The 24,655-nt window shown below is 35.5% G+C and overlaps 1 protein-coding gene across 3 annotated transcripts in view; it reads left to right on the top strand.

Moving 5' to 3' along the window:
• ATG5 (autophagy related 5) overlaps window positions 1–24,655 on the top strand; it is a 139,424-nt gene that overhangs the window by 105,781 nt on the left and 8,988 nt on the right. For all 3 annotated transcript variants that reach the window (XM_054489950.2, XM_054489953.2, XM_054489951.2), the window contains one exon: window positions 16,299–16,416. In XM_054489950.2, the coding sequence (XP_054345925.1) occupies window positions 16,299–16,416 (118 nt within the window). The remainder of the gene's footprint in view (window positions 1–16,298; window positions 16,417–24,655) is intronic.

Genomic DNA, 24,655 nt, shown 5'->3' with positions numbered 1-24,655 from the left:
CTTTTCTATAGTTTGGTTGATAGTTATTCATGAGGCCATGTTTATCATCTTTTAAGACCTGGTTCTGAAGAGGGATTTAAAATAAGTACAGTGATTATAGCTTTTAACTACAGTATACCCTCTTTTGCTAGTGAATTCTTTGAAACAGAATGCTCCTTACTCAACCCCTTACCAAAGTCTCTTTTGTATTTCTTAGATGGATAAATTGTCACCTAAATTATACAAGAAGCACATTAATATTTGATGTATACTATTTTCTTGGAACCCTGTTTAATAATCATCAGTTAAACCTGCTACATATTAAAATGTTTATACTATTTTAAAACTTCCATTGTGGAAAATAAGCATATAATTTGACTTGATGAATTGGTGGTATTATTATTATCTCGATCTAAAATACTGTTGGGATATATCAGCCTACTTTGGATTCAATAGACCGTTCTGTCTTCAGATATTGTATTCCAAAATTTTGAATTTTTTTGTGGAAATAGGTACTTACATTGTAAATAATAGTTAAGTTCCTAGGATAGGCCATGTAAGTAATAGTGAAATAGAACTATAAACTCTAACCTGGATTTATAACATTGTTCTTTTGTAATGCCAGATTCTAATTCAGAAATCTATAAAAGGAAGAATTCCCTTACTGTGGCGTTTCTCTTCCCCATTCAGGTCACAGCAGTGTGGGTGGGAATCCAGAGGTTCCAAGCTAGTGAGGAAGAAAGTGAAGATGAGGAGTTCTTGGCTACCCTAACTGGTGGCGAGCGTTCTGGAAAAGCTCGCAAACAGTGGACACAGTGAGTCCACAATGTGGGTAGCAGTTTATTAGTAAGGACATTTTTAATGGTCCCATATTTGATACTTTTATTTCATATTACTCCTTATAATGAAATTATGTATTTTAGTAAACCTTTTTAAACTAGCATATTGTAATTTCAAAACTTTTCAGCTGCATTTTCAGTATCAGAACATGAATATTAAGTGAGTTTTGGTGAACAATTAAGACAAAGTTATTTAAACTCCTACAGGTAACTTAAAATCACCATGATGCTATACAATTTTTAAGAAAAAAACTTGTAATTTTTCTGAATTGATAAGGTAGAAATGTATCTCTGATCTTTGTTGTTTTGGGGTTCTTGACTTTAATTTTTTTTATATTTGTTTTTATGAAGTATAATTTTTTTTTAAAAACCCACAAAATGCATAAAACAAACATAAGGTATGATGCATAGGTATAAATCAAATACTGATGAAGTTAGCCATCATCCCAGAATGATTTCCCCTGCCACCCATATGATAGCCTTTTTTTTTTTTTTTTTTTTAAATAACAGCTTACTTGAAGTATAATCTCAATACTACAGAGGTCACCCTTTTATTTATTTATTTGTTTATTTATTTAGAGACATGGTCTGTGTTGCCCAGGCTGGTGTGTATGGTGGCTATTTACAGGTATGATCATAGTGCAGTACAGCCTGGAACTCCTGGCTCAAGTGATCCTCTTGCCTCAGCTTCCCAAGTAGCTAGGACTATAGCCACTATGCTCAGCAAAAGTCACCTTTTAAAACATGCTATTTGTTGGTTTTAGGAGTCACTGAATTGTAAGTTACACAGAGTTGTGCAACCATTACCGTGATAAAATTTCAGAACATTTTCATCACCCTAAAAAGAAACCCCATGCCCATTGGCAGTCACTTATATCATTCCCCCTCCCTCCAGCCCTTGGCAACTACTAATTTATTTCTCCCTTCTGGACATTTTATGTAATTAGCATCATATAATATATGGCCTTTTGTGTCTGGCTTCTTTTGCTTGCATATTGTTTTTAAGGTTCATTCATTTTGTAGCATGTATCAATACATCATTCTTTTTATGGCCCAGTAATACTCAATTGTATGAAGATACCACATTTTGTTTATCAATTCACCAATTGATAGACATGTGGATTGTCTCCACTTTTTGGCTATTATGAATTAAAGCTGCAGTTCATATTTACGTACAAATGTTTTGGTGAACATATATTTTCATTTCTCTTGGGTAGATACTTAGAAGTAGAATTGCTGGGTTGCATGGTAATTCCATGTTTAAACCTTTGGGGTATTGTCAGACTGTTTTCCAAAGCATCTGCACCATTTTACATTTCTACCATCAGTGTATGAGGGTTCCAATTTGTCCACATCCTTGCCAACGTTTATTTTCTATAGTTTTAATTACAGCACTCTTAGTGGGTATGAAGAGGTATATCATTTTGGTTTTTGCTCTTTCCTAATGACCAGTGATGCTAAACATCTTTTCATGCATTTAACTAGCCATTCGTATTTCTTAGGAGAAATGTCTTCAAATCCTTTGCTCATTTTAAAATTGACTTCTTTATCTTTTTATTTATAAGTTTTACAAATTCTTTACATATTCTGAATACTGGTCTCTTATCAGATATGGTTTGCAAATATTTTGTCCCATTCTGTGGGATTTATTTTCTTGATGATGTCATTTGAAGAACAAAGTTTTTAACTTTGATGAAGTCCAGTTTGTCTGTTTTTTTCTTTGGTTGCTTGTGTTTTTAGGTTGCCGTATGTAAGAAACCATTTCCTAATCCAAGGTCACGAAGGTTTCCTCTTACATTTTCTTCTAAGAATTTTATAGTTTTACTATATTACCTTTTTAATATATTTTTAATAGTATTCAAGTGCTGTGTTTTTAAAATTTGTTGATCAGATTACGTAAGTGGTGAAATCTGTAAAATATTTATCACTTGCCTTTATTTGCTACTTCTAAAAATTTCACAAGAATTTTTATGAAATTTCCTTTTTTAATAGTATTCAAGTGCTATGTTTTTAAAATTTGTTGATCAGATTATGTAAGTGGTGAAATCTGTAAAATATTTATCACTTGCCTTTATCTGCTACTTCTAAAAATTTCACAAGAATTTTTATGAAATTTCCTTTTGATGCTACTTAGTAGAATAAATTTTTAAAAATTATTTGTGTTAGAAACAAAATAATAAATATTCCCATGTTATAAACTTTAGCGTTCACCACAAAACCCATAGACCATGCCTTGAGGGGTGAGGGTAGGTGAGGGTCTTTGTAGAGCTCCGCTAGCTCCTAGCCCAGGTTTAGAATCACTTTTCCCTGGGTTAGACACTTTAACTGGGCATCAAGAGAACAGAATTTCACTTTTGAGGTCAGCACAGCTGCTTTTACTTAGACGTTTCTTCTTGCTATTTTGATTTCTTTGTTTATACTAATTAAAAGTGTTTTTTAATTATTTAAGTACACCAAAAGGATAAAACATGTTCATATGCAGAAGTGCCCTTTGATTCTTCAGAGGAAAATAGTTTATTAATTACATTCTTCTTGTATTAGTCTTTTTAGTGTGGCTTTGAGTAAAATTAGCAAAGATATTTTAAAGCTATTATATATAATGAAATTTAAACTATACTTCTCTTGGTATGATTTTTCAAATCTTTTGGGAGAAAATAATTTACCTAATTATTACTAAAAATATCAATCCTAGCACTTTTATATGAAGCTTCTTTTTTGGCTACTCTACTGATAAGTTCATATAAAAATTTAAAAGCAATACCATTTGTTCTGTAAATGGGCTTATAAACAAGCATCAAATTGATCTCGATCCCAAGAAAGGGAAGTAGTACTTCGTTATTCAATCAAAGGATACGAAGAGGGAACAAAGTGTTGCCCTTATTTGAAGAAAATTTGCCTCAAGTATTTATATGACAAAGTACATTTGGCACTGTCTAGACAGAATTATAATAAGTATAACAATTTAAATAAGACAAAACATAAACTTCAAACCAGATTGTGGATATAATTCTGATCGATGCTTTTATTTAATCATAGTCTCAATTAAGAAACTTCTCCTTTGGAGATTAAGTGTCCCTGACTGTAATAATGACAGCTTTTCAAATGTTAATTATTATTTTTTAGTGTTGTCAAGAATATTAAAAGTGGGCTTCAGACTCTCAGCATAAGTACAGAAAGTGCTTATTTTCAACTCTCCTATTTCTCTACATAAAGGATAAAAGTAGTCTGATAAGTGCCACAGACTCCCACCCACTCCCCTCTCTGTTCCCCCTCTTTCTACCGCCAAAAGACTGTTTACTGTAAAGCTGTAAAAGCATTCATTTGGAAATGGTCTGTTCTTTTTATTTAATGAGGTATTGTAATTGTGTATATTCTGAAGCTAATTTTAATGAATCGTCTTTTGAAAACCATGTGATGTAAAATTTGATATGCATGAATGTATCTTAAGCCAAATATGCATGGGACAGTTGAAGCAGATATCATGTGTCATTGTTGGTAAAGTCTGGCAGCATATCCTGTGTAAACCCCTGTTTTCTTTTTCTTTGTGCCACATAATATTTATTCTAATTAACAAGACTTCAAAGGAAACTGAAGTTAGAATACCAGTTATTTTTTATTCTCTCTTAATGGGTTCTGTAACAACTAAATACCGTTACCTTTCTTGGTTCTACGTTTCACAATGGTTCAAGAGAGGAATGAAAAGAACTAGTCATTGTTAAGCACTTGTTGCATTAGATATTTCATATATCTCATTTAATTATCACATCAATTGTTCAAAGATAAGTTTTCCTCATTTTTCAGATTCAGAAACAGTACTCCCAAAGGTTGATGTAATTTGCTCTAGATAGACAGTACGTTGTTGGGAGTTGGGATTCCAACCAAACCTTTGTTATTTCCACTACATTTGACATCCCAAGCTCTATATGCTGTGGCCTTTAGTCCACTTTTCTCTCCTTATCCACTGATTTCTCAGAAGTACCATTATATTCAGTCTGCCCTCTGAATACTCAAATGACTTTATCTCTTTCTCTATTTAAAAAAAAAAAATATGTATTTCAAGCTGGAAGCTTGAAGACCTTCTATATTCCCTCCTTTATTTTTATCTCCTTTTGAAATTCTCTACTGTTGTAATATTTTACTTTCTTCCACAATTAGCATATTTTACTTTGTACCTACTGGTATAGCTTCCAACTCTTAGAAAATGAAATTAACCAGTTAGGATTGTTTTGGTTTTGCTCTAAATGCCAGTAAGTCCAGAGTTAAAATTTGTGCTCAAGCTTTGTAATTTTTTTCATAGTGCTTTGTACATATTTCTGTTATCACATAACACACTGTATTACAGTTATTTGTTTGCATGTTATTTATCTTTGTATCCATTAGCATAGTGATACCCTAGTAAATGCATAGTAAATATGTAATGAATGAAGATTTCTGATAAAATTTATTCCTGCCTTCTGATCATTACTTAGAGATCCTGCACTTGGGTACTACTATTAAGATAATTCTATCCAGGCTACTTATATGTTAGTAGTAGTAGTCGTTGTTGTTGTACCTATGCTTTTGTTAAACATAGGTAAAACCAAAGCTTTTTTTAAACATGGACAGGAAATAAAAACAATATTCTTTGTTGTAATTTGTTTATATCGTTGTAGTGCTTATTACCACTATTACTCAAATAGCAGCTACTTGATTCTCTGAAGTAATGTACCATAGTATGCTTGGGGTTTTTTTGTTTTTGCTAAAATCTATAAGAAAAGTTTTATTGCTATTCATCTTTGTCACCATTTCAGTAGTGAAGCTTCGCTAATATTTATTATGTAATATTTTCAAAAATAGTAAATTTGGTTCATTATTTCAAAATTGTGTGTCAAGTGAAAATATACTGATTTGATGGCCCTAGTAATTGCCAATAGGGTTTTTTGAGTTTTGTTTTGTTTAATATACGGAGTCTCGCTCTGGACTCTCTCCCAGGCTGGAGTGCAGTGGCACGGCCTCGGCTCACTGCAACCTCCACCTCACAGGATCAAGTGATTCTCCTGCCTCAGCTTTCCGAGTAGCTGGGATTACAGGCACCCGCCACAGCACCCGGCTAATTTTTGTATTTTTGTTAGAGACAGGGGTTCACCATATTGGCCAGGCTGGTCTCGAACTCCTGACCTCAGGTGATCCGCCCACCTCGGCCTCCCAAAGTGCTGGAATTACAGGCATGAGCCTCTGCACCCAGCCATCCAATAGGGTTTTTAATTTTGGAAGGTAGCTTTTGGGCATGAACAGGCACACTTATAGTTAGTTGTGTTTTATTAGTTATAAATTGTAAAATCTAGTTTTTCTAAAATGCCTTTTCAGTTCAATTAATGCTACTTATAAATTTAGTAATTGTTGTACAAAAATGAGAGCAGTCTTTTTCACTTCTTGATATTTCCAGAGTCCATCCCTTTTCTAGATTTAATTCTTAAATAACACATAGTACTACATAAATAGGCAAATCTAATTATGTTCTTGATTAATCAATAAATGAACTTTGCTAATTCCAGTTATAGTTTAGTACAGCTGATTTTTTAAGCACCTGCAAATATAACAAGTGAAATCCTGTGATATACTTAAGCAACCCTTGTAAATCAAATAAATTTTACTTATAAAGGTAGTAAATCACCATGCTATTTCAAAAGACAAAAACAAAGCACACACATAAAGTAGCTGATGAATAAAAACTTGTTGCTTTACCTTGAAAAATACAACACACATAAGTTATCAATATAATATTTGTTTCTTCAGCTCAACCAAGAAGACTAGAATGTCCATCTAAGCCTCACTGGAGCAAATGATATTATGCATTCAGTTTACAGGGATTTGGGTCTTTGGGAAATCCAGAGCAGTCTCACTCTGTTGCCTAGGCTGGAGTGCAGTGACATGATCTCAGCTCACTGCAACGTTTGCCTCCCAGGTTCAAGCGATTCTCCTGCCTCAGCCTCCTGAGTAGCTGGGACTACAGGTGCACGCCACCATGCCCGGCTAATTTTTTTTATTTTTAGTAGAGATGAGGTTTTGCCATGTTGGCCAGGCTGGCCTCGAACTCCTGACCTCATGATCCACCCGCCTCAGCCTCCCAAAGTGCTGGGATTACAGGCGTGAGCCACCACGCCCGGCCTGTCCAATCTCTTTTTAAATAAACTTGAGCCCTTTGTCATCGTTACGTTCTGCCTGCTGTGTCCGTAGGAGACTCCCTCAGCACCTCCATCCCTGCTTGCCTTTTAATTAAGGCCATTTTAAGTTTTACAACCCAGTGCATTGTGCATCTACTGGGCATCTGTTAAGTTTCACCCCTTTTGTTATTTTATGTTTTTCTCTTTCATAGCTTTTTATCACTTTGTTTCAGTGAATAGAATCTCCTTTTACTCTGATGGCATTCTTCCTCCTCTTTATGGACATTGACTCCACAGTCAGTGAGCCAGATATATACCCTTCTAGCCATATTTAATAAACCAACATTTCTAATAATTCTTAATGTATGTAAATACAATATGTATGACCAAAACAACAAAACTAACACTAGTAATAACATAGTAACAGGGTTGACTATAAGAATAGTATATGTTATTATAATCCTTATTTTTTTGACAGCTCAATACAGAATACATATTAGAATTCAATAGAGTTCTGTTGAGAGTCAAGTCACATTTAAAAAGAACAATTATAACACTCATTGAGAATTCACTATGTGCTAGACATTGTTCTAAATGCTTTATATGAATTAATTGTATAACCTTCACAAAAAAATCTTTGAGGTATATACTGTTAATATCTTCATTTTATAGATGAAACAATTGACACACAAGTAACACAAGAAGGTTTAAGTATTTGACTAGGGTCATACAGGTACTAATTGGCAGAGCTGGGATTGGAACCATAAGCTGAGTCCACCGTCATCAAGTGCCATCCAGAGCTAGAATATGTGTCTTCTGACTGGCTTTAAATATCATGCTCTTATTACTGTACCAGGCCATAAATTATTTGAAATACGAAGGGTCAGTTTTGGAAACAGATGTTTGTGACTAGGAAGTATGAAGAGTAAAAGACTCTAGAGCGTTTCTCACTATAACTGCCATTATTAGTATTTACTTAGACTACATTCATTTTTATACTTTTTAAAGGATTTTCATTATGTACTTGGTGATTTTAATTCTGATGTGGTTCTTATAAGATTTATACATTGTAATAATTACTTTTGCTCTGTTACAGTATATATTATCTGCCTTTTAAAGATCTCCAGCATTGTAAACATTACTTTTGTTTTGAGCCTTAATTGACTGTGTTGTGGGTTTTTCAGCCAGGATGGAGAAAACATTTCATCAGGATCACCTAAGGGGCTTTTCCTGCTACCTGAGTCTTGAGTCCCCACCTTTCCTCCCTCATTTGTGTTGAGAGTCACTGTCCAACCGAGCAACTGTTATTGATGTGAATTTTGTTATGGCCTTCAAATGTGTTAGAGTAGGTTGAAAGGTTAAAAGTCAGTGTTGTAGACCAGTGCTTCTCAAACTTTAAACATGAATCACTTGGAAATCTTGTTAAAATGCGGATTCCAATTCAGGAATTCCAATATGCAGCCTGAGAATCTGCATTTTAATAAGATCCAGGTGATAACCAAGATGCTGCAGGTCCTCAGAGCACACTTTGATTAACAAAGCTCTAGATTAGTTGTTTTGAAATTTTGAAAAAATTTTTTATTTTGAGATAATTACAGATTCACATGTAATTGTAAGAAATAATACAGAAAGATCTACATACCCTTCATCTAGTTTCCCCCAATTCTAACATCTTGCATAATTATAGTACAGTATCACAACCAGGAAATTGTATTAATATAATCCACAAACCTTACTCAGATTTCCTTAGTTTTACATATACTCTGTGTGTGTATTTAGTTCTATGCAATCTTTATCACTTACGTAAATTCACCCTATATTCAAAATAAAGCCCTGTTTCAATACAAGGATCTCTTAGGCTACCCTTTTATAGCCACAGCCACCTACCTTACTGCATTTCTTCCCTAACCTCTGACAACTACTAATTTGTTTTCCATTTCTAAAATTTTTGTCATTTCACTAATGTTATATCAGTGGAGTCATGCAGTGTGTAACCTTTTGAGGTTGACTTTTTTCACATAACTCCCTTGAGATCTATCCAAGTTGTTGCATATACCAGTTGTTTGTTCCTTTTTATTGCTGAGTAGTATTACATGGGACAGACCTATTACAGTCAGTTTATAAGCATTCACCTGTTTTAATGGGTAGCCCTGGGATTGCTTACTGTTTTTGACTCTCACGAATAAAACAGCTATGAACGTTCATGTATAAGTTTTTTGGAGAACACATTTTTACTTCTCTGGGAATATTCAAGAGTATAATTACTTGGTCATATGGTAAGTGCATGTTTAGTTTTGTAAGAAACTGCCATACTCCTTTCCTGAGGGACTGTACTATTTTACATTTGTACCATCAATGTGTGAAGGACTATTTTTCCACATGCTCACCAGCATTTGGTGTTACCACTAATTTTTATTTTGGATATTATTTATTTGGATAATATTTATTTTGGATATTTTGGATAGGTGTGTAGTGATATCACATTGTGGTTTTAATTTGCATTTCTTTAATGGCTAATAATGTGTGAGATATGTTTTCATATGCTTATTTGCCACCTATATATTCTCTTTGGTAAAATGTCTGTTCATGTCTTTTGCCCATTTTCTAATTGGATTGTTTGCTTTTTTTAAAAACTGTTGCATTTTGGGAGTTCTTATATGTTATAGACACAAGACCTTTCTCGGAAATATGGTTTGCAAATATTTTCTCCCAGCCCACGGCTTATGTTTTCATTCTCTTCACAGGATCTTTTGCAGAGCAAAAGCTTTGCTGTTGTTGTTGTTGTTTAATTTTGATTAAGTCTATTTATTAGTATTCCCTTTTATGGGTCATGCCTTTAGTGTTAAGTTCTAGGCTGATTTTGAAAGTAGTGTTAAAATGACTTTGCCCTTTTTTTTTCCTTGCCATGTAGAAAAACATTAAAATGCAAACTTCTGAATTTCGTGATTCTGGACTTTTTAGCTTACAAACAACTGAAGAGTAAATGAACTAAACTAAAAGGAAATAAAACCTTGAGTCAACACAGTTTGGATAGTATTAAATTAGACTGTGCATTACAGTGTTCTAAAACTAGTGACCCTGGTGATGGTATGTTTTAAGTTACAAATTGTTATGTGTCAGAATTGTGTTGTGCATTTTATTATCTCAGAAACTCTATAATGTAGGTATTATCTCCATTTATACATATACATACGTGTTTACACATATGTATATATACACATATGTATATATTCCTGTTTTGCAGTTGAAAAAACTGAGGTTCAGGAAAGATAGGTAATTGTGCCCATGGTTCCATAATAAATGACAGAAACGGGACTTGAATCTAATACTTTTTTTTTTTTTGAGACAGAGTCTCGCTCTGTTGCCCAGGCTGGAGTGCAGTGGCGCGATTTCGGCTCACTGCAACCTCTGCCCCCTGGTTCAAGCGATTCTCCTGCCTCAGCCTCCCGAGTAGCTGGGATTACAGGCACGTGCCACCATGCCTGACTGATTTTTGTATTTTTAGTAGAGATCAGGTTTCACTATAGTGGCCAGGCTGGTCTCGGACTCCTGACCTTGTGATCCTCCTGCCTCGGCCTCCCAAAGTGCTGGAATTACAGGCATAAGCCACCACCCCCAGCCGAGTCTAATACTCTTTAACAACTGCCTGGCATGTTTTGTTGCAGCATGTAACTATATAACTCATAGGACTCAAACCTGATTTAAGTTTGTGATGATTGTGCCTGTTACTCTTAAAGTCCATACATTGTCTGATTTTCAGCTTATAGTAAATCATCATTTCTTGTTTTATCAATGTTAATGTTAATATTGGTTAACCTATTGGCTCTACTGGCTATATTTGAAATAGAGACTTTTTCTTTGCATTTCATTTTTTTTTTTTTTTTTAAGAGATGAGGTCTCTCTGTGTTGCCCAGGTGAGTCTCAAACTCATGGGCTCAAGCTGTCCTCCCACCTCAGTCTCCTGAAGTGCTGAGATTACAGGCATGAGCCACCATTTACAATATAGCTGTAACACACATTATTTATAAGAATTCTAAGTTTTGCACTTGAACTATTTAAGAAAATACATAAGGTTTGCTAAATTGTTTACAAGTTTCATTTTTCTGCTTTTATTCAATATATCTCTGAGCTATATCAACACCGTAAATTTCCCATATAAGAAAAAATGATTGCTGTATTGGTGAAGGCACATGAGTAGAGGAGAGATGGGAGCAGCCAGCCATTACCACCTCAGTTTTTCATTTCATTTGGTGTTAAGAAATGACTAACATACATTTGAAAAAGTAACAAGGACAGTTTCAAAGGTGACTTACATCATGTTATTTCTCATGAGAGTAATACTGTTTCTTGGAAGTTATTGAAATACTTTGCATATTTACAAATATGTGGCAAGATCAGGTATTGTGGTGTATTCCTGTTTGCAGTGGCTTTCTTGTCTGTCAACCTAAGATTTAGATTGCATTGGATATTGTTAGTCTTGTCTAATTTTATATATACTAAATCAACGTTTACAGCATTCCTATTTGTGGAGATTTAAAAATATTTCTCAGTATAATTTAGTCTTCTTTGCAGAGCTCTAACATAAGGCTAATGAGAGCTGTTGAAAAGTTTGCAGGAATATGTCCTCCATTCCCATTGCCCTTAAGAACCTCTGTACTTGAATGCATGATCTCTCTATGGGAGCTTTTGTTTTAAGGGTAATTGTCTTAGTCCATTTGGGCTGCTATAACAAAATATGTTAGAGTGGGTAATTTTTTTTTTTTTTTTTTTTTTTTTTGAGACAGTTTCCCTCTTGTTGCCCAGGCTGGAGTTCAATGGCGTGATCTTGACTCACTGCAACCTCTGCCTTCTGGGTTCAAGTGATTCTCCTGCCTCAGCCTCCTGAGTAGCTGGGATTACAGGCGCCCACAACTATGCCCAGCTAATTTTCTGTATTTTTAGTAGAGATGGGGTTTCACCATATTGGCCAGGCTGGTCTTGAACTCCTGACCTCAGGTGATCCACCACGCCCAGCCTAGACTGGGTAATCTATAAACAACAGAAAGTTATTTCTTACAGTTCTGGAGGCTGGGAAGTCAGAGATCAAGGCTTCAGCCCATTCGGTGTCTGGTGAGGGCTGCTCTCTGCTTCAGAGTTAGCACTGGTTGCTGCGCCCCCACCCCCACCCCCCCAACATGGCACAAGGGGCAAAAGCCTTACAAGCTCCCTGGGGCCTCTTTTATAAGAGCATTGATCCCATTCTTGAGGACTCTGCCCTCATGACCTAATTACTTCTCAAAGGCATCACCTCTTAATACTGCCATGATGAGGAATAGGTTTCAGCATGAATTTTGGAGGGACGCATTCAGATGATAGAAGTAACTAACTCCCCAAATTGAGTATTTTTTTGTAGTCCTGATTGACTTAGGTACTTAATTGCTTATTTGCTAGCACACTAAATTTTTAAGAATAAGAATATTACGTTTTTAAGGGCACTGTATAATAAATATTAAACAAAAAATGTTCATCAGATTTTTGGTTGGGGTATATTGAGTTTTTGTCTTTTAAAATAAGATTTTCATTAAATGAGAAACAACACTTTGCTGAGCGTTTTCTTGTTTTTACCTTTCTACAGCGTTTAGCTACACTATGTAATAGCACTGGGGCTTTCTCCCCAGTAAGCAAATACCTCATCATAAAAGATTGTTGAAGGTTATACCTTTATAATACTTGCTCAGATTTGGGAAAGGGTGGAAAAAAAGAGAGATATATAAAAATAACAGGATATTTCTCCAATAGTGAGGTTAGAGAAGAATTTCTGTTTTTTAATATGTAACCAAGACTAGTTGGCCTTTCCTGTTTAGCATTTTTTTCAGGTAATTTTTAATTTTTTAGTTTTAATTATTATGGATACATAATAGTTGCAATTATTTATGGGGTCCGTGTAATCTTTTGCTATAAGCATGCAATGTGTAATGACCAAATGAGGATATTCACCACCTCAAGCATTTATTGTTTCTTTGTGTTAGAAATATTCCAGGTAATTTCATTATATAGCAAAGCCACCTCACATTTCATACACTAATTAGGATATGAATGAGAGCTCCAAATTCTTGAAAAGATTCCTTTGACTTTGTTGTTTTCAGGTCGGACTGTGGGAGGTACCTTCTGACTTTTTCCTTTGAGTTGTGGGTACAGTCCTGCTCTCTTCCTTTTCCACTGCACCAGCTCCAGTTGTCTTCACATAAGCTTGCTGGTCAGCCTCTCACCAGTCATTCTGATTTTGGTTCATAACCAAGCCACCATACATAGCACTGCTTTCCATTAGTCGTCAGAAAAAGCCTTTCACCAACATTATTTCCTTTGCTAAAAAGCATTAAAAGCTTCTTCATGGCCTGAAGATCAAAAACCCTGAGTGAGGGATGGCTATTTTAAATTATCACTACAGTTCCCTATTCATTTCTTTTCTTCTCTCAACTCCCCAACCATATTATCTTTACACAGTTAATCACTTGATTATGCATGATATTGTTCTTGGTTTCAACTTGTATGAGAAAGTATGGCTTTTTAAATTGAAGGATGTATTAGTCCGTTTTCACTCTGCTTTAAAGAAATATCTGAGACTGGATAATTTATAAAGGCAAAAGGTTTAATTGACTCACAGTTCCGTATGGCTTGTGGGGGCCTCAGGAAACTTAAAATCATGGCAGAAAGGGAAGCAGGCACCTTCGCAAGCCAGCAGGAAAGAGAGATGAGAGTGCAGGAAAAACTACCACTTTAAAAACCATCAGATCTCATGAGAATTCACTCAGTATCACGAGAACAGCATGAGGAAAACCACCCCTATGACCCAATCACCTCCCTCCCTCGACACATGGGGATTACAGTCCCTCCCTAGACGGGTGGGGATTACAATTTGAGATGAGATTTGGATGGGAACACAGAGCCAAAACATATCAAAGGATATCAATCATATTTTTAAAAATAATCCCTAAAGAGTTCAAATAGTGAAGTGAATTGAATCATATTCAATGCATATTATCAAGATTTTTTTAAAATTACAATTTATTTTCATACTTGTCACAAACACTCAAATATATTATTGGAGTACTATTTTAAAATACTATGTATTCAGTGAATACATAAGCATAGAATTAGGAAAGGCAGCTCACATGCTTACATGTTTATTTTTTCTATTTATTTTTATTTATTTTTTCATTTTGTATTATACTTTAAGTTCTGGAATATATGTGCAGAATGTGCAGGTTTGTTACATAGATATACATGTGCCATGGTGGTTTGCTGCACCCATCAGCCCCTCAACTACATTAGGTATTTCTCCTAATGCTATCCCTCCCCTAGCCCCCTACTCCCCAACAGGCCTTGGTGTGTGATGTTCCCCTGCCTGTGTCCATGTGTTCTCGTTGTTCAGCTCCCAGTTGTGAGTGAGAACATGAGGTGTTTGGTTTTCTGTTCCTGTGTTAGTTTGCTGAGAATGATAGTTTCCAGCTTCATCCATGTCTATTTCTTTTTAAACCAAATCTCTAACAGTTGTGTCAAATATGTTGAGGTATACCTCTGTCATTAAAAGACAAAAACAAAAACTTATCTCTAATGCCTAAGTGTTTGAAATCATATTCTTATAAAATATGAGGCAGCCTGGGCAACATAGTGAGACCCCCCCTCTACAAAAAAATTAAAAAATTAGCTGAGCATGGTGGCTCACACCTGTAGTCCCAGCTACTCTGGAGGCTTAGGGTGGAGGATTGCAACTTGGGGGTTGCACCACTGCAGTTCAGCCTGGTTGACAGAGTGAAACCTTGTCTCAAAAAACAAGCAAACAAAAAATATGTATATATGGCATTTCTCTGTTCTTGTTAAGTTTTAATGATTTTTCATCTCAGAAAGCTTAAAATTTACCATCTTAAAGTGAAATAACAGTTAAGAGGGAGAGAGGAGGTAAAAATGCTTTTATTCTCTTTAACATTTATTTATTTACTCTGTGATTGGCAAAGTTGCTCATTTATTTCCACAACAAACTCAAGAGATATGGAATGTCCCAAATTAACAGATAAAGGAAACTGGGTGCAAGGTCATAGATGTTGCAAACAGTGGTGCTCTTCATAGACACTGGCTCATTTCAGAGCCTCTGTACTCTGTCATGATAAAGCCTCCATCATCACTAAAGAAATTTAGTAAATGAAACAATTTTAAGAGTAAAACAATGAGATTATTAGCAATAAATTATGGTGTAGTGCTACTAACAGTTTTTGTCAGATGAAATGGCTGGATCTGCTATTTTGGAAATTGTGAAACCTATTGAAAAGTTGAAATAATGAAACTGCTAAAATCGTACACCCTCTACCTAGATTCACCATTAGTTAATATTTTTTTATTTTTGCTTTGTCTTCACACACACACATTCTCTGTCTCTCTCTTTCTCTCTCTCTGTCTCTCTCTCAACCATTAGATGGTTAAGTTTTGGGGCCAGGAACGGTTGGCTCATGCTTGTAATCCTAGCACTCTGGGAGGCTGAAGCCGGCGGATTGCCCGAGCTCAGGAGTTTGAGACCAGCCTGGGCAACATGGTGAAACCCCATCTCTAGTAAAAATACAAAAAGTTAGCTGGACATGGTGGCACGCTCCTGTAGTCCCAGCTACTTGGGAGGCTGAGCCATGAGAATCACTTGAACCTGGAAAGCAGAGGTTGCAGTGAGCTGAGATGCGCCACTGCACTCCAGCCGGGGTGACAGAGCGAGACTCTGTCTCCAAAAAAAGAAAAAGAAGATTAAGTTTTGGATACCATGGCACTTCTTTCCTAAACACTTGAACAACGAATTTCTTAAAAATAAGGATTGTCCTTATTGTGCCTAAGAAATTTGACATTAACTCAATAATATTATCAGTTGTCCATTCTGTATTTCCCCATTTATCCCAAAACTGTGTTTCATAGTTGGATTTCTAAAAAATGTCCTTCTTCAATTTAGTATTCAGCCAGGGTTTATGTTTTATATTTGCTTTGTTAGTCTCTTTTAGAGATACTGAGAAAAACTGCTTTTGTTGGTATCTTTTTGTGTTGTTTGCTTTTTAATGTCTTTAAGTTTTTGAAGGGTCCCAGTCAATTATCTTTAGAATGTCCCACCCAACTTTGGATTTGTCTGTTTCCTCAGAATTAGATTTACCTGAATTTATCATGTTAAACATTTTTCACAGTGATACCACATCTGTGATGTTGTGTAATTCTGCTAACACTGTATCAAAAGGCACCTAATGCCAACATAAAGTTTATGATATATAAATTTGTAATTGGCAGCAACAAAGACTTAATTGCTTGAATCATTTTTTCATTTTTCAAATAGACAACGACTGAAAGACCTTTCATTCAGAAGCTGTTTCGTCCTGTTGCTGCAGATGGACAGTTGCACACACTAGGAGATCTCCTCAAAGAAGTTTGTCCTTCTGCTGTTGATCCTGAAGGTAATACAATCAGCAACATTAAAACATTTCTTTCATTTTCTGTTACTGAAGTAAAATAAGCATTCCACATTTATAAACAACAGGTTATTTCAGGAAGATATTTTCATATCTTATAGCGAAAAGTCTTTTCAAACAGAAGCACTTAATATTTAATATATTATTTTGTAAATTATTGACTAACAAAATGATGACTCGACTCTCTGACAAAATAAAATACAGTTTTTAAATCACCCTTTTAGTATATCTCTGGTACTCTGGTTTTTAATTTATGGATTCAGTTCTGATAAATACTACTTTTAATCTTGCATTTTGTTTATTAACTTTAAAGAAGTCAGAAATGGTAAAAATAATTTTCTTATTTTTGATATTTGAAAGTTGATAATACTGAATAATGGATGAGTATTTTATTTGAATTTTCTACTACTTTCTACTTTTTCTTTTTTAGTTAACCTTTTTCTTTTAGGCTTTGACAATCTACAGGTTTGTTCAAAAACTTGACCTGTTTCATGGCGCTAATTTTGTAACTTAGGTTAAGGCTGTTTTCCTGCAAGCAAGGGACAAATTTTAAAATTTCTGAATTCTGTTTTTCTTTATTACAACATAAAGAACACCAAGAAAATGCAGAAAACAATAAAACAGTGCCCGTAATCCATTAACTGATAGAGACCACTGTTGAGACACACACACACACACACATATATACACTTGAATACTTGAGATATACATATGTGTATAATACATACACATTGGCCCTTCATATCCATGGGCTCCCCATCATGCCCACAGCAGATAAAAAATACTTGGGAAAGAAAATGGATGATTATGTCTGTACTGAAGATAAACAGACTTTTTTCCTTGTTATTATTCCCCAACAATACAGTACAAGTATTTATATAGATTTACATTGCATTAAATATTACAAGTAATCTAGAGATGAATGATTTAAAGCACACATGTGCATAGGTTATATGCAAATATTATGCCATTCTGTATAAGTGACTTGAGCATGGGTGGATTTTGATATCCTCAGGGATCCTTGAACCAATCCTTCATGAATACCAAGTGACCACATTGTGTGTGTGTGTGTGTGTGTAAAATGTCCTGCTGCTCTTGAATCCTGGCCCTATTAATGCTTACTAAACTACAGGGGAAATTTTCAGTGGCATATTACTGTATTGACATAAAAATGGCATAGAGTTGGCCGGGTGTGGTGGCTCATGCCTGTAATCCTAGCACTTTGGGAGGCCAAAGCAGGTGGATCACGAGGTCAGGAGATCAAGACCATCCTGGCTAACATGGTGAAACCCCGTCTCTACTAAAAATACAAAAAAAAAATTAACTGGGCGTGGTGGTGGGCGCCTGTAGTTCTAGCTACTTGGGAGGCTGAGGCAGGAGAATGACGTGAACCCGCAAGGCGGAGCTTGCAGTGAGCCGAGATCGCGCCACTGCACTCCAGCCTGGGGGACAGAGCAAGACTCTGTCTCAAAAAAAAAAAAAAAAATTGCATAGAGTTGTATTTATTATATAATAGAAATTTTTTTAAAAAAAATCTTTAAATCCATGAAGGAAAGAGGTAATGCATTAGTATATATGAAGGTGATACTTTAACAGATAATGCTTGTTTCTTATGAATGTATTCTGAATTGGAGGAATGCAGGATTACTTGCATGACATATACCACACAGTTCATGAAGCATTTTGCATCCAAGGAAATAGTTTGCCTAAGTAGTAGAATTAGGAGCAGTGGGTTTGGCGGTAATGTTGTGGTATTCCAGCCTAAATGACTAAGCAAAGAATATGGAGCCCAAAATATGTGTCATTCAGCCTGAGAATATTGTGATTTTCCTTAGTCAAGTATGCTTGCTTATACTAGCATTCCTACATGTATGAAATGCTTTAAAAATGAACAGAGGTTCATTAGGAAGGGGAAGGGCACCTAAAATTTACTGTCAGAACCAATACCAGAAGGGATTGAAGGAAGAGACCACTGACTACTACCCAAAATTATTAAAACTGAACAGGATTTAAGAGGTTATAAATACATTTTATAAAGTCTTCGTTGAACTTTACTAGCCTTTATAGTAAGGTTTCTGATGATGTCTTACACACATCCGTGTATCTCTAGTGCTGGGGTAAATCTTTGCCAAACAATCCAGTTACTGAATTCTTTCTATCATTACCATGAAACATATTATTTACGATCATTAAATCATGGAGCAATTAACATTAAGTTGATTATAATACTATCTTAGACTCCTAATCCATCTTTACTACTGTGTAATTTTAGCTTTCAGTAAGAGTTTTAAATACTTTTTTTATTATTTAATGATTTTTTAGTAAATTTATAGAGTTGTGCAGCCATCACCACAATTTGGTTTTTAGAACATTTCCATCTCCTTGTACTTACTTGTAGCTAATCTCTGCTCCACTGCCAGCTATAAACAACCACTGGTCTGTTTTCTGTCTCTATAATTTGCCTATTATATTTCACATAAATTGAATCATACAACATATAGTCTTTTGCAACTGTTTTTTTCCACTTAACATTATGTATTTGAGTTGCATCCATATTGAAGCAAGTGTCCATAGTTTGATTGGTGAATAATACTCCATTGGGTAGATACATCACATTTTGGTTCTCCCTGTACCAGCTGATGGGTGTTTGGACTGTTTCCAGCCTTTCACCTTTATAAACAGAGCTGCTAGGAACATTCAAATATGGGTCTTTCTGTGGACATTTGTTTTCATTTTTCTTGGGTAGCTTCCTGGGAGTGGAATGACAAGGTCATATAGTAAGTTTATTTTTTATTTTAAAAGAAACTACTGAGCTTTCCCAAGTGGCTGTACCATTTTACAGTCTCACCAGCAGTGTATAAGGATTCCAATTTCTCCACATTCTCAGTCACATGTATTGCCATCCTAGTGGTATCTCATGATGATTTTAATTCTCATTTTTCTAATGACTAATGGTATTGAACATGTTTTCATGTGCTTATTATAATTTGTAGATCTCTTTGATGAAGTGTCTATGCAAATCCTTTTCTTGTTTTTTTTTTCATGGATTGTTTCCTTATTACTCAGTTTTGAGCATTATTTATATATTCTGGATACAAGTTCTTTATCAGATATACAATTTGCAGATATTTTCTCCTAGTCTGTGACTTGCCTTCATTTTCTTTCTCTCTTTCTCTCTCTCTTACTCTCTCTCTTTTTTTCCCCCAGACAGGGTCTCGCTCTGTCACCCAAGTTGGAGCACAGTGGTGCAATCTTGGCTAACTGCAACCTCCACCTCCGGGTTCAAGTGATTCTCATGACTCAGCCTCCCTAGTAGCTGGGATTACAGGTGCCTGCCACCATGCCCGGCTAATATTTGTGTTTTTAGTAGAGACAGGGTTTCACTGTGTTGGCCAGACTGGTCTCGAACTCCTGACCACAGGGGATTCACCCGCCTCAGCCTCCCAAAGTGCTGGGATTACAAGTGTAAGCCACCATGCCCAGCCTTGTCTTCATTCTCTTTTGAAGGATAAAAGCATTTAATTTTGGTGAATTCCTATCAAGTTTTTTTTAATGGATTGTGTTCAGTTAAATAATTAAAACTTTTTTTCTTATAGGCAATACATTTACATATTTTAAAAATCAAAGCATATATAAAGGAATTTAGTAAAAAGTCTCTTTCCTAACTCCTGTTCACCAAACTCTAACCTGGTTCCCCTTTTTAGAGACAACCAGTGTTGCCATTTTCCTGTGTATCTTTAGAGATAGTTAAGTAAACTTTTTATTTTTGAACTCAGGCTACAGAAATTTTGCCTGAGTAACTCATAACTTCTGAGAAACTCCCAGAAATTCAAGAATAAGCTTACTTTTTTAGTTCATTTTCTCTGTATTATAAGGGTGTTTGTTTTTGATCTATTTAATATCTATTTTTCTTTGTTTTTTAGGATTTTGGAATATAGATGGGTTATTTTCATTTGAAGTGTAATGAAGAGGTTAATCGTTTTTCTTGCTGATAGAGATAAACCCCATAAACCTCTTACCTGTCTGTGGCAGCACTGGCTTTCAGTTACTCATTTCTCTATATTGTGTTTTTTCCCCTTTTTGAGTACTTTGTAGTAGTACTTTAAAGAACATTAAAAACTAGATGCTGTCTTAGTCTGTTTGTGTTGCTATAAAGAAACACCTGAGGCTGGGTAATTTATAAAGAAAAAAGGTTTATTTAACTCACAGCTCTGCTGCCTGGAGATTGGGCATCTCATGAGATCCTTAGGCTGCTTCTACTCATGGTGGAAGCTGAAGGGAAGTTGGTGTGTGCGGTGGTCACATGGTGAGAGAGGAAGCCAGAGAGAGCAGGGTGGTGCCAGGCTTTTTATAATAACCAGCTCTTGTGGGAACTAAGACAGTGAGAACTCACTCCTCCACACCCAGGGAGGGCATTAATCTATTCATGAGGGATCCACCTCTGCCCCCCAACCCCGACCCAAATACCTCCCATTAGGCCCCATTTCCAACTTTGGGGATAAAATTTCAACACGAGGTTTGGTGGGGACAAGCAACCACACTATAACAAATGATTTTATCAATTAGCAGTAAATGAAATTTAAGCCAGAGTTTAATATTTGAATAACTACCTTTTTTAAAGACAAAAGGCGGGGTCTCACTGTGTTGCCCAGGCTGGTCTTACATTTCTCACTCAAGTGATACTCCCACTTTAGCTTCACAAAGTACTGGGATTATAGGCATGAGCTACTGCACCCAGCTTCAAATGACTACCTTATTGCACTTTTCCTAGATGTTTTTTTGACAATCTACTTTTAAAAATATGTCATTTTAAACTTACTTTTTTATAACATCCTTGACTATAGAATGAGAACACTGCAGTGAAACCCAAAACTTTGGAAGGAGTGTGTTCTGTAATGATCAGTCCCCTAACAGCACAATTGTCACAGACACAAAATGATCCATATTTGCTAGTCCCAAGTTTATATAAGGGGGGGGTCTCCCTTGATACATTTGTGTTTTATCTGTAAAAACTAAAGTTAACAGTTGCTTTTTTTAATCCAGGAAAGAGGGCTTACTTGACATTTTTTATTGTTTATTTTGTTAATGAATTCATTTGTTCAATTCATTTTTATTTCATGATTGCCAATTTCTAGTTTGTGGGTGTGGTTAAGGAGTGCCTAGAGTGGGAAGATATTAGTTGGGTCTTAATACTGTATTTGACTTCTTTAAAGAATTGTATAACTATAGAACTTTCAAGTTACCTTTTTTTTTTTTTTTTTTTTTTTGAGACAGATTCTCAGTGTGTTGCCCAGGCTGGAGTGCAGTGATGCCATCTCAGCTCACTGCAACCCCTGCCTCCCAGGTTCAAGCAATCTTGTGCTTCAGTCACTCAAGTAGCTGGGATTACAGGCATGTGCCACCATGCCTGGCTAATTTTTGTATATTTGGTAGAGACGGGATTTCACCATGTTGGCCAGGCTGGTCTTGAACTCCTGGCCTCAAGTGATTCACCCACCTTGGCCTCCCAAAGTTCACTCTCTTAATTTTTGCATGATTTTGCCAAAGGTCTCTTAACCACTTAATTGCAGAACTAGGTTTAGAACACAGGTCTCCATCTCCTGGTGGTCTGTTGGTTTTTCCACTTTACTATGCTGCCATTTGTTTTTGTTTTCTTTCTTTTTTTTTAACTTTTTGGTTTAGTTAAAAATAACATTCTGAAATACTTGCTTTTTCCTAACGCTTTATTTTACTTTCACAAATCTTAGTCTTCAATTTGTGTTTAGTATCTAATCTGCCTACATGCTCTTCTCTCTTAATAATATTTCTGATATGATCTTAGGAACCTGAGTGTCTACTGTTTTTATTTTGTTTGTTTTGTTATTTTAGTGTTCCTATATATAATCCTGACCACTCTTGTTGAATTTTTTAAATGGTGATGATGAACATCAGACATGTAAATGAAAAGCATTCAAGTGCTTTGAACTGACACTCTCAGAATACACCTTTATTCTGCTCTTATACCCAGGTTACAAGACAAGATTAACGTGACCCTACACAAGAAAGGCACACAAATTTGTGAAGCTGTTCTTTTAAAAGAGATTCTTTGTTCTCTTAAATTTCTAGGCTGCTCTACGTGTACATCCTTTTCTAGGGGATACGCAGTGTGACTTCCCTTGTGGGTTTTTTTTTTTTTTTTTTTTAGAGGGGAGCAGTGAGGCAGCGCAGCCACACAACCTAATCCACAAACCTTCCTTTTAGGTGATTTCAGGTGCTGTAGGTGAGTACATCTGTGTGACAGACTTCTCCCCATGCAAACTGTCAAATGCTTCTCTTGATTGCGGAACACACACTTCATTGAAATGACATAGATAATGCCTATTCTTTTCAGGTATTTTTGATGGTATCTTTCATTCCAGGAGGAAGCCACATCTCTAACATATCTCGGTATCTTTTCTTTAGAAAAACTTTTATCTTTGCTTCTTCTTTTTATTACATATTAAAAAAAATTTGTCATTTAAAAATCTATGTAGAGTATCCAAAACATTGAGTCACTGTTTCAGTAAAAAACTGTTTACTGCCTGGTTCAGTTCACCTGTAGTATTGTCAGATGTGTCAAACATGAAGCATTTTGACACACCTGCACTCAACTTAAGTTGAAAGCGAAAGACTTTAAGATTGGGTGTGTATGGATAAGAACTTGCTGTCATCACATGATGAAAAGAGAAAGTACTTCATAAAAGTTATGTGGCACCATTGTCTTCTGCTCCCTACAAGTGATTCAGTGATGAAAGAATTTTGTCTGATTTCATCATATGAAAGTCGAATGTACTAGTATTTATGAATACGTGCTTTAGGTCATTGTTCTTGTGGAGTAACTAATGATGAGCTGCTGCTTGTGGAGTAATTAATGATGAGCTCTTTTGTGTGTTCCTTTCTTTTTTTGTAAATGGCTGAGGGAATTAGTCAAGTTGGAGGTAACAGGAAATGACCAAAGGTGAGCTCAGGTAAATTGTTTTTGTCGTTTCAGCTGTAGTTAAAATGACTCAGAGATCTAAGCTTCTGTGCCAGACATGAAGTGAAATATTTTTTTCTTTGTTCATTAAAAATAACATATCAAGAACATTTATTTTTTACCTTGGAGAATACAAAACACCTATAAGCTTTACCCAATTATACTTCATTTCCTAGTCTTCTAATGTAATGTATAACAACGTGGTAAGCTAGGCGGGTGGATCACCTGAGGTCAGGAGTTAGAGACCAGCCTGACCAACATGGTGAAACCCCGTCTCTACTAAAAGTACAAAATTAGCTGAGTGTGGTGGTGCATGCCTGTAATCCCAGCTACTCGGGAGGCTGAGGCAGGAGAATTGGTTGAACCCAGGAGCCAGAGGTTGCAGTGACCTGGAATGTGCCATTGCAGTCTAGCCTGGGCACCAAGAGTGAAACTCCATCTCAAAAAAAAAAAAAAAAAAGAAAAGAAAAGATGGTATATTCACATTTTTTCTCCTTTGCTGTATATGATTGGATTATGTTAATAAAATGAATTAGCTGACAAGATAAATTTTTTTCAGACATAAAGCAGTTAGAAAAAGAAACATAGAAATCTCATGCTGACCATATAAGGCAGATACTTTTAAGTATTTGGACAAAATTGAAGCTGGTTAGTATCTCGTGATTTGAGATAATATTTGAGTAATAATCACATTTGTCAGTGTGATGGCACTGCCCCCAGAAGAATAGGCACTTCAGTTTGCAAACTCATGCCACAGGAATAAAAAAAACTCCAATCCCCAAACCTCATCAGATTGCAGGTTTTACAATTTCAGTAATTCTTTAGATATTCATTTAGAATTTGAATTAGAAGGAATTAGTATCTCTGTACCTTCACACCATTTGATTTGGGCAATCATTTCGAGTTTTTTTAAATGAATATTCAGTTTTCTTATTATAAAATAATGAGGCTTCCTGCTACCATCTTATAGGATGCATACAGAGTTTAAATGAACCAGAAGTATTTTGAAGTGAGTTTTCATAGTCTTTTGTATTTTTCGAGACTTTACATTTGAATCTGTTTTTGTTTCTTAGAGTTTTGTTAGCATTTTTCACAAGTAAAAGAACTGTACTCATAAGAAATTTACAAAGGAAACTGATAAAGAAGCACATTTGTTTTTCTTTTTGTTGTTTGTTGTTAATTCCACTATACGTAGACAAGTAGATGATGTTCAGCCTACACACAGAAGTT

This window comes from Pongo pygmaeus, chromosome 5 (assembly GCF_028885625.2).
Source record: "Pongo pygmaeus isolate AG05252 chromosome 5, NHGRI_mPonPyg2-v2.0_pri, whole genome shotgun sequence".
NCBI lineage: Eukaryota > Metazoa > Chordata > Mammalia > Primates > Hominidae > Pongo > Pongo pygmaeus.
Note: the sequence above shows the minus strand (reverse complement) of the source record. Positions and strands in the feature narration are given on the sequence as shown.